The following is an 11,218-nucleotide window of genomic DNA, read 5'->3' as shown; positions in this document are numbered from 1 at the left end:
GAACATCAACTATGTTTTGGGAAAATTTAGTAGAACCACCTTCAAAAAGAGGTAGAGGAAGACCAAGATTAGCAAGAACAGGATTAAAAGTACAACACCAAAAAGTACCACACAAAGACAAAGAAATAGAAGATAGAGGCTCTGATAGTGAAGAAGTTGGAGTGGCTATTGTTGAGCCTACGTCGTGGAGGGAAGTCGAGCAAACGGGTGGAGTGGATGAGTGGAGACGTGCCTTGGAAGATGAATTTCTGGCCCAAATTAAAAATGTAACTTGGGAAATGGTGCCTCGACCAACAAATCGAAAAATTATTGGAAGTCGATTTGTGTTTGGTTCGAAGACTATAGGCAAGAAAGTGAGACTTGTGGCAAAGGGATGTGCACAACGGCCAGGGGAGGATTTCCACGAGACTTTTTCTCCGGTTGTGAGATCTTCATCTATAAGAATTATAGCTGCCTTATCAGCAGAATATGCTTTTGATATACATCAGATGGATGTGGTTACTGCCTACCTGAATGGAACATTAGATGAGGAAGTATTCATGGAAATACCAGACCAACTTGGCAATGTTCTGTGTAGAATACTGTCTAACCAAAAGATTGGAACAAAGAGAAAGGTTATTAATGATGAGAAAATATTGGAGACAGCTAGACGTTGGTATGATGCTTTGAATGAATGTGAGAATGGTGTATGTTTGTTAAAAAAATCTTTGTATGGATTGCATCAGTCGGGGTTGCAGTGGCATAAGGAGTTAGTTCGAGAGCTTACTAGTATTGGATTTAAAGCAATGCCTCAAGATTCTTGTTTGTTTGTAGCACAAAAGGGTGAATGTATGATGTTGATTGCAATTTATGTAGATGATATTATTTTGGCAACGAATGATAATGTGTGGATGAAAGAAGTGAAGTTTCAGCTATCATGTGCATTTGAGATGAAAGATATGGGTAGAATAAATCATTGTTTAGGTATTGAGTTTACTCGTGATGAGAATAATAGAGTGTATCTTAATCAGAGGTTATATGTAGAGAAAATTTTAGAACGTTTTGGTATGAGTGAATGCAAACCTATTATGACTCCTATGGATATGAATGTTAAGTTAGAAAAACCTGAATGCATGAATGATGATATAATGAGTAAGTATCCTTATCAAAGTTTGATTGGTGCTTTGATGTATTTAGCCGTGTCCACAAGGCCAGATATCACATATACAGTTAATTATCTTAGTCAATTTAACACTAATTATGATAGTGAGCACTGGAAGGCTGCTAAGCGTGTTTTGAGGTATTTGAAAGGGACGCTTGATTATGGATTAATGTATGAAAGAACAGGTTTACCATTATTTGGTGTGGTAGATGCTGATTGGGGCTCAAATACGGTTGATAACCGTAGGTCATATTCTGGATTTGCTTTTATTTTTGCAGGTGCTCCTATCAGTTGGCAAGCATCAAAACAAAGAACAATTGCTTTATCAAGTACGGAAGCGGAATACATGGCTCTCTCTGAGGCAACAAAGGAAGCCATGTATTTACAAGACATGTTTGGGAATTTGTGTGTTGAGTGTGAGTGTATTACATTATTTAATGATAACCAGGGTGCGATTAAACTTGCACAAACCCGACATTACCACCCTCGTACGAAACATATTGCTGTTAGACATCATTTTATTAGAGATGCGTGTGAGGAAGGTCTGGTGTGTTTAAAATTCTTGTCCACAGATCAAATGCCTGCTGATGTGTTGACCAAGGGCCTTAGTAGAAGAAAGCATTTTGAATGTATCAACAACCTTGGAGTTGTGGACATTTTTAAGGAAGGTGCACTCGCGACTTCGAGGGGAGGTGTTCGTGTGTGAAACGAAGTTCGCGCGTCATTTACAGATTAAATATACTTTTGTTATCTGTGCTTGCAACGTATAGCTCGCGCTTTACTTTTTTTCTTGTATTCATTCGCTTTTCAATATGGCTGTCGATTGTGATACGAATATACGATGTGATCTAAGTCTGCGTTTTAATTCTCTGCCCAACAAAGAAGATATTCGGCAAGACTGATTAGTGTAATGATAAGTAGTTATAAGTAAGCGTGCCAAAACAAATTGTAATTTCAGGGATATTTTGATTCAGGCAATAAGTTGTAGAATGTAATTAAATTGAATGATCTTTATTTTTTCAAGTATTAATTAGATTTAGTCTTAACGCTGTATAGTTTTGTGACTTAAACAATTTAAAGTGTATTGTATTGATAGTTACTTATTAAGATATGTACTCAGTAATTGTCCCATGCATATGTACTGAAAGTTAAATAAAATTTTGAAAGAAATTTTTGTTGTTTTACTTCCACAGAAAACATTGATGTCTTAATCTAAGTTAAAACCTTTCTTTATAAAGAATCAGGATATGTTGTAGTAAGTAAGAGATAAAGGCATCGTATCAATGTCATGTGTGACAAAAATAATGACAATATCTAACAATTGAATAGAACGTTTCCATATCCCCAATTTATAAGAATTGGTACAACGTTTAAGGTAAATTCGATCAATACCTGATGGTGTCTGTCATTTAACGGCGAGTTGTACAAATTAACCAAATGATAATACCTAATACATGTAATAAATTTATTTTTGTTCGAATGAGTAATATCATTGCTATCACTGTGGCGCAAAACAGGAAACAGTTCTGAAACAATGCCAATTGACGAGATAAGCAGCGAACAGAACAAATAAGGAAAATGGGACTTGTGGGTCTACCCACATATAGAATCCTCTTGTCTCAGAAGAATTCACTAGATTCAGCAGTCTAGATATAATATAAGTGTGACTGTTCAATATACCGAAAAGTTCTGTTTTAGAATATCTGATCGTTATTCTAATTCCTGGATCGATTTCGTAATTTTTTATAATATTTCTTGAAGTATGAGGATGGTTCTTATATAGAGACAACGTAAACATGTACCACTGTCGAAGCCGGGGCGGACCGCTAGTATGTAACTGTAAAATATAATTATGGCATACAACACATTTTATAAGTGGAATTAATTCAAAAAAAATCTAAAATTCTTTATTTGGAACATAATAACAAATTTTAAACAATTTGAATAGTGTAAATTATTCCCTATGCTATCAGGAGTTTTTAAAATAATGTCCAGTATGTATTTGTATCACCTATATAAATGAAATTTGACGATTCTTTTGAATGGATTTTTTGTCAAGTCTCAGTCAAGATGATAAGAGTGTTGAGTTTGAGTTGAGATGAGTTGAGTTGTATTTCTCACAATTTAAGGGTTTCAATTTTAAACTGAAATATTATATTAGTTTTATATAGAATAAATACACACTTCTAATAAAGTTCAGTGTGCCTGACCTGCCAACCCATTTCTACAACTCGCTTTTCTTTTAAACTTTTAAGTCGTTGTTTAATCACTTCACAATCTTTGTTTCTTTATTTTTCATGTCAAGTAACATGCTAACTCCTATAAGCGTGGCAAGCAATATTTTCCTACCTTTTGAAGAATAATATTGTAGTATATCGACTGTTTTTAACTCAAGTTGCTGACGGTTTCCGATAAACATGTCTGATTTTTCCTCAATGTAAGATCCCAGCATATTATAATGTAAATGATCACCCCGATAGTGGTTCTCGGATGAAGAAATATTAATTCCCTGAGCTCTATAGTATGATTGGTTACCAATGAATCGGTTAGAAATCAAGTCTATTCTTTCCGCATATATGGCTATATTGTTGTTGTTTCCATTAAAGGTAGTTCTACGAATCTCGATGCGATTGGCAATTAAGACGAGACGTATATTTCCCTGCGAAATTGTACTGTCTTCTATGATTATACGATGACTTGCTTGCAGGTGACAAGAATTTTGCAGGTTAGAAATGTTCTGTTGCTTAATAATTATCTCTTCATAAATTAAAAGAGGGCAATTCAAAAACTGGTCCTCTCTATTAAGAGAATAATTTGGTCGGGTCGGCGTCGGCATCGTCGTCGATGTTGTAGTCGGTGCTGGCGTCGACAACTTCGTTTGAACTTGATGCAATTCAATATCTGGAAAAACAAAGAATTCAACAAATTAGATTAAACATACTTTAATATCTCATTTCAAAACAGTAATGATCAGTAGAATCAATTAAAAAAAGATAGTGTTAGAATAATATTCAGAAACATTTCACGATTGTTATTTAATATCCCGTAAAAATTTTTCTCACATGGCTTGATATATCTAATTATGGTTTGATATGTCCATGTGTAATTTTTGATGTGGCTCAATGTGACAATTGACCATACCAGAACTGATGCGATTTCTCGAAGTTCAAATGCCTTCAAGCCCATAATTTCCGATTATTGTCGCATTTTCCAGCATGAAATAAATTTGACTGTACATTGCCTTTACACTAAGGAATTTACATTAAATTCTTCGTGCAATAAATAATATTATATAAATCTAACTAATCAACAGTGAACAAAAAACTGTATAAATATGTCAATTGTAATTAATTTCTGTTTTATTTCAAACTTATTTTTTCTTATTATTTCGAAATATAAAGTTAATAATATTAAATTTAAAAATTTTTGATGAATAATGAAGTATTTTGAGTTAAATCATTGATAAGTTAAATTAATAAATTTTTTTCTGTTATTAATTCATTAATTATTTTTTTCCTCCTATTCGGCCCTCTGTAACTTCGTTTCTGTTGAGTTTAGGAAAAAAATGAACATAAACAATTTTGTAGAGAATTAAATTTCCTATAAGAATGTTGAGAGCAAAATTGAAAAAAAAAATTATTCGTGTAGTTATTTTAAAAATAAACAAAAAAGAAATTTTACAATGTTATTTAAATGGGAAAGGGGACCCCCCCTTGCGCCAGCTCAATTTTTGAGATATTGAGCTGAAATTTTAGAAGAATTTTTTTTTATATTAAAGAAACTTTTAAGATAAGCTTAATCGAAAAAAAAAAAAAAAAACTTATTTTGACACAGTCTAATACTACATACTGCCTTTACACTAAGGACATACATTAAAATATTTAAAAAAAATTAACTAATCGATAATGATCGTTAGAAACAATAAATATTTTGGAAGCGTTTAATAAACACAATTAATACTCACGCGGTGGTATGCACGTCGCCATGTGCACAGCGAGCACAAAGGCTAGTAATTTTGCGAACATCTTGTTGAAGGTGCTGGAACACAACTGTAAATTTCACAATTTGTTTTCAGCTTTTATAGGATCGATTATCAACATGCACTGACGTCAATTCTGAAGTCAAGGTCAAATCATAAACATTTCTATTATCAGCTTGTTCTTGGAATGGCTTCCGGACCAAATAATTCCTCTTATCAAATGACCTATAACCACACGAGTTTTATGTAACGGGTATTTCTAATTGAGTACTTTCGATAGGTATTCAGAAAATATTGTAGGCATTAACAGTCGATGAGTCAACTTGTTTGTTTCAATGAACAAATCGATGGACTAGAATTTACTGCATTATTTTCTCCTATCTAATCGATGCGCTTCCACAAACAATTAGTACCTGCTATGAATTGATAGCTTACTACCCACCAATTGTATTGCATCTCTCCAAGGTTTGAAAAGCTTATCGTCAAATCAAGAACATTGATTATCAAAAAGGTTCCTTTCCTAGATTCAGTAGACTTTAAGTTATAGATAGACACTACTATTCAGCGGAACACTAAGTATTTGTTCCAGAACATTCAATTGTTAAGCACCGTTCAGGTGGACACTGAGGTTCTTAGTATCATAGCAACTGATGGGTAACTAATTTTCGTGGGGTGTGATTTTGAGTGGTGTATTTAGTCTTGGTAAAGAGTGAATTGTTGACGACCCAAGAGTCGATAAATGTGACAGCTGTTCTCGAGTTGTGCGCTTAGCAATAATTTTAGCGTTTCATTTTTTTATTATAGACTAGCTGTGCTGTGCGGTTTTACCCGCAATGCTCTGCTCCTGTTGGTCTTAGCATGATGATATATAATTATATGTACTTATAGCCTAAAGCCTTCCTCGATAAATGGGCTATCTAACACCGAAATAATTTTTCAAATCGTTCCTGAGATTAGCGCGTTCAAACAAACGAACAAACAAACTCTCCAGCTTTATAATATTAGTATAGATTTTAATTCATAAGAAGGGTTATATGTAATGTTTTTCAGTGTAAACCGTTGACTAAACCAAGAGATAACGTAGCCTATAAATTATTCAGCAATCAAAGGCTGCAATTCTCACTTGAGACACTTGCAGACATCTGTGTCTAGACTTTAAATACGTGTCTTCAGTCTAATTGTGAATCTCGAGAATTGCCTGAAGATTTTGGGAATTAAAGCTATTGGAACTTTAGTTACACGTATTTCAAATATCCATATTGAGTAACATAAATAAATTTCTAATAAAATTATGAAAGTAATTATATAATTCTGAAGAAGATTGGATATTTTCATAGTTTAAATAATATGGAACTTAGCTAATTCGTCTCTTATTAATTATCTAATTACAAGCTGCGCTTCGCAGTTTCACCCATGTGGCTCTGTTCCTGTTGGTCAGCGTAATATTATATTATAGCCTATGCCCTATAGCCTACCTCGATAAATGGGCTATCTAACACCGATAGAATTTTTCAAATCGGTCCAGAAGTTCCTGAGATTAGAGCGCTCAAACAAACAAACTCTTCAGCTTTATAATATTAGTATAGATTTTCTTCTCCTACTATAATTACTAGACGCTAAATGGTAAGTTACTTACACATTCACGCGAAAACAACGGAACGAATTTGTATGTTTGACAAAGACATATATATAATACGTACTAGCTTTCCACCCGCAGCTTCGCCCGCGCAGTCAAAGAAAAACCCGCATAGTTCCCGTTCCCGTGGGATTTCCGGGATAAAACCTATCCTATTTCCCGGTGTAAAAAGTAGCCTATGTCCTTTCTCGGGTATCAAAATATCTCTATACCAAATTTCATGCAAATTGGTTCAGTAGTTAAGGCGTGATTGAGTAACAGACAGAGTTACTTTCGCATTTATAATATTAAGTATGGATTCTGCAATAGCATAGAGCATATTTCTATACACTACATATAAGTGACGTCATAAACAAGCATATATTTCAGCGTAATAAAAACAAAATCCTCCCATGAAAACCAACAAACAAGAATTTACCGCAAGCATACTGAAAAAACAAAATATTCAAAACTTCTGCTCCATTAATATGAAATTGCGTTGCGTCGTAAATTCCAGCTGTTAATAATAATATCACGTTATTAGTAAATAATTTAATATCAGTGTTCCAATTACGCTGCATGCCGCGTGACCACGGATCGATTAGTTCGAGACAAGCTTGTCAGATCTTAGGGTGACTTTCCACCAGAGTAGTGCTCAATGTTGCCTTGCCATGTTGCCTTTGATATCCACCAATCAAATTCATGTGCATATAGCTTAGTCCTGGTGGGAATGGATTCAACTAAAGTATGTTTTACTATGGATTGATTCGTGCTATGGATGTGCATGTGGGAGATTTTTATGAGGATAATAGTTTGACAATGAAAAATGCGCTGCGCTACGCTTCGCATATCTGCGCCGGCCCTAACTTCACTACATAGTATGTAAAACAAAGTCGCTTTCTCTGTCCCGATGTCCCTTTGTATGCTAAAATCTTTAAAACTACGCAACGGATTTTGATGCGGTTTTTTTAATAGATAGAGTGATTCAAGAGGAAGGTTTTAGTATATAATTTATTAGGTTTTAGACAAAGTGAGCGAAACCGCGGGCGGTAAGATAGTTCGGAATAAATTGGACAATGTTTTTGGGTTTGATTAAACATAAGTAAATTAAAAAAAATACTGTGTGTGAAAATTAGCGTGTTCTAGAAATTTGAACCTACTCAAAGTCAAAGACTACCGCTTCTGTATAGCTGAATCGTATATGACCACAATAATTTTGTCTATTATTTCAAAACTACTATTCTTTAAATATTTGTACATTTCAAAATATAATGGGATCATATTATTTTATTGGAACGAAGTTCCTTATCGCGCGTTGTGAAAGGGGGCTAGTCGGAAAAAATTCTTACGAAAAGTTGTCACGACACTTTTTGCTAGAGTTGTAAGCCGTGCGGCGTGCGCGTGGTTCTATGTCTGTCTCTCTCTAACTTAACACTTCGTTTCATCCTTGACATCGCCCAATTTTTTTTGTACTTGTAATCTCTATACATTCTTAGAGAATAACGAACATAAAATTATTCTCAAAGGTCATAATATTTAAAGGCTATGAAAATGAAACAAGTATTCAATAAAAACACTTTATTTTATCACAAACAAAAATATGGCAATACTTGTATTTGTATATGAACATCCATTTTACATTCCTAAGTGCAATAACTTAAAATTATATATTTATATAAAACAAATAAAAATCATACAATATTTTTTAATCAAATGACTAGAAATAAATAATTGAGATCAAATTAAAATATTAACGATTCTTTTTTTAAATATCCACTTACAAAGCTATTTCAATGAATCCTGCTAACTAATGAATTGATAACTAATGAATATGATTTTCTATTTAATGTGTTTCGATGCTTCTCCTTAATAAGAAATGCTTTTTTAAATAATAATTATAATATATGTTTGTATTATGAAATTAATTTTTAATTATTATAAAAGTGATTTCTTATCACCTATTGAGTATAATATGTAATTAATGAACTAAAATTCAAAATGTTTTAATAAAAAAGAATAACATAAGAGGTTTGATAAATACTAAAATTACCTAACTCTTTTATTTTCTAATATTATAGTCTATTGTTACAATTTTAAGCAGTACATAATAATTATTTGTTATAATAATTATTACATAATAATTATTAATTATTTGTTACAAAAAATATTACAAATGAGAATTAATGAACGACTTGTGTTTAAACGTTTAAATGATGTTTTAGTTCATAAACAAAAATACTTTACATAATATGAGTACAACAAGTACTTTAAATAAATAAATTTAAATCAAATTACCTATGCGCAAAATTAAAATAATATGTACTTATCACGTAAAATATTTTAGAGTTTCATCATATTTTATACTATGTAAAATGTATATGTAATAGGTACTTATTGTTCAATACAAACTAAGGCTCATTTATTAAAAATTGTTTACCTTTCTCTATAACTGTCATATTAATAATTTGACAGGAAAGAAAGCAACAATTTTAAACTATATTTTTATACTGTATGGGTCTGAAAATTAAATTAGCAATACTAAGGGGTAATCAATATAATAGAATAAATAGTTGCAAATACTAAACAATTTTTTCTACATCAATCCCATATCCTCAATTTAACGAATTCATATCACATAGATAATATTGTTTTTCCTAAGAATATTTTATCATTTGTTACACGCTCATATTACAAAAATTATTATTATTGTAATAAAAAAATAAATAATAATTATTATCTTCATATAAAATTGAGTTATATTTTATGCTAAGTAAAAAAAAATCCGTATTAATTTCGTGCTTTAAAATGAGCGTATTACAAGTAATACAAAAACGTTCCAATCGATCTAAAATATAATATCTAAAGAAGGACAATTTTGAATAATTTAATGTATTGCACTGCCCGAAGTCAGTCTTCAAATAAATATTAAAAACCAGTGCTTTTATACTTAAATATTGTGATACAATTACTCTACATAATTTTAAGGTTATAAAACTCTATGATACTTTATCGTTCTACAATGGGAACTGTTGTTATACAAAACTGCAGATTTTTTAGTGAAACTTCTTTATCGGGGTTGGAAAAAAATTTAGTGTAACATTTTTTCATTACGCTTGACATTTTTCCGTTACGTGCCATCTTTTTCTTATCCCTACCACACGTGATTCGACGTATTTCTGTAAAGTTGCATATAGTAAATTATTTTTTAAAAAATAAGGCCATAAAGAAGTTTCACTTCTTACGTGTGAACACTAGTACACGCACACATTTTTTTTGTAGTCTATTCGTAATGTATGAAACACGTTTACACATATAGGTATACATTACTATACGTGAATTTCACTAATTCGCCATTGCAAAACAAACGTAATTTTCGGTAATATTGTAGCACGTAGAAATACAATATGAAAAAATATTTCTTGTGCTAAAAATAAACTTTGTAAAATAATTTTACAATAATTATGAAAACAATATTATAATATACTTCGTAATCAATTTAAAACTTAGAAAGTAAAATATTAAACTGCAGTTTTGTATAACAGCACAGTTGATAATATGTTAAAAATATAGAATGTGATAGATTGATGATATGAAGGTATTTATTCACAATTTGGTCCTTTAAACTAATCGGAATCTACGGTGTTATAATTGTGTCTAAATAAATTAACGGCAGTTGAATAAGAGCAGTACGGACTAAATCTTTATCAAAAAAAGACGTGTGGCACTCGGGGACTGCCGCGGTAAAGCTATTGCATAGCATGCCTTCAAGCCACACCTCGGTGTCCGTCGGAGTGGGGAGCGTGAGGTTTTTTCGTTACGGAATTTCTCGATTCGGTCCCCGCGCTCAAGGCCCGCGATAGAAGCTATGCAATAGCTAAAAAATTAACTTTATTTTATTTATTGATGTGATATGATTTTATTAAATAATGTTGGTTTATTACTAAAATATGATAAGAAGTTGAATATATTGCTCATATCATGATGTATATTTTTGTAGATTAAACATTTACTATTGAAGAAAAAATATTCATTTCGAGAAAGTAATATATTAAATAATTGGACTTTCAGTTTTTGTAACAGCTTATATTATTATGTCCGTACTGCTCTTCGTAGGTATATTGTTACTACAATAATTAAATCAAGTTAAATAAATGCAAAAGCGTAATATACATGATGCCTTACTCTATTTTACAAGTTGGATAATTCGCTTTGAGCTTGTGAGTCCACGATTGTAAGCAAATTAGGAAATTTCTAAATTTTGTATATACAGTTTTTCTAAGTGCGTTTTTAATAGTGGTCAGTTTCCAATTATAACAAAAACTTATTACGCAATAACAAACAATTATTAAATTGTATGTTTGTTTACTCTCTTATCTCTGAGGACCTAATTTCATAGGTATTTTATTTGCCCATACGTGTGATGTTGAAAAGTATTTGGGTTCATTATACTTCGAAAAAAATATTAATTTAATGTTCTTTCTAT

At 31.8% G+C, this 11,218-nt stretch overlaps 2 protein-coding genes across 2 annotated transcripts; one reads left to right on the top strand and one right to left on the bottom strand.

Annotated features, from left to right (window-relative positions):
• Positions 1 to 1,002: 1,002 nt before the first annotated feature.
• Positions 1,003 to 2,040, top strand: LOC149903106 (uncharacterized). The gene is made up of 2 exons (XM_090109768.1): positions 1,003 to 1,557; positions 1,714 to 2,040. The coding sequence occupies exons 1-2, from the start codon at positions 1,047 to 1,049 to the stop codon at positions 1,845 to 1,847; spliced, it is 645 nt and encodes a 214-aa protein (XP_089965894.1). The 5' UTR covers positions 1,003 to 1,046; the 3' UTR covers positions 1,848 to 2,040.
• A 96-nt stretch (positions 2,041 to 2,136) lies between these two features.
• Positions 2,137 to 5,232, bottom strand: LOC149903105 (uncharacterized). Its single transcript, XM_090109767.1, has 2 exons — positions 5,106 to 5,232; positions 2,137 to 4,042 (listed from the first exon to the last, which is right to left on the bottom strand). Exons 1-2 carry the CDS (start codon positions 5,164 to 5,166, stop codon positions 3,408 to 3,410), a joined length of 696 nt encoding a protein of 231 aa, XP_089965893.1. The 5' UTR covers positions 5,167 to 5,232; the 3' UTR covers positions 2,137 to 3,407.
• Positions 5,233 to 11,218: the final 5,986 nt, after the last annotated feature.

Source organism: Colias eurytheme, chromosome 14 (genome assembly GCF_061535395.1).
Source record: "Colias eurytheme isolate Ceu_HAF_F1 chromosome 14, ilColEury1 Martin Lab GWU primary, whole genome shotgun sequence".
In the NCBI taxonomy this organism is placed as follows: domain Eukaryota; kingdom Metazoa; phylum Arthropoda; class Insecta; order Lepidoptera; family Pieridae; genus Colias; species Colias eurytheme.
The sequence above is the reverse complement of the archived record's forward strand: the minus strand, read 5'-3'. Positions and strand labels throughout refer to the sequence as shown.

Bases quoted from the DNA above. Each gene is read 5' to 3' on its own strand.
- LOC149903105 (XM_090109767.1), bottom strand. From the start codon at position 5,166: ATGTTCGCAAAATTACTAGCCTTTGTGCTCGCTGTGCACATGGCGACG. The intron at 4,043-5,105 runs GTGAGTATTAAT...TTGTTTTTCCAG, and splicing joins GGCGACGTGCATACCACCGC to ATATTGAATTGCATCAAGTT.
- LOC149903106 (XM_090109768.1), top strand. From the start codon at position 1,047: ATGAGTGAATGCAAACCTATTATGACTCCTATGGATATGAATGTTAAG. The intron at 1,558-1,713 runs GTGAGTGTATTA...TCTTGTCCACAG, and splicing joins TGGGAATTTGTGTGTTGAGT to ATCAAATGCCTGCTGATGTG.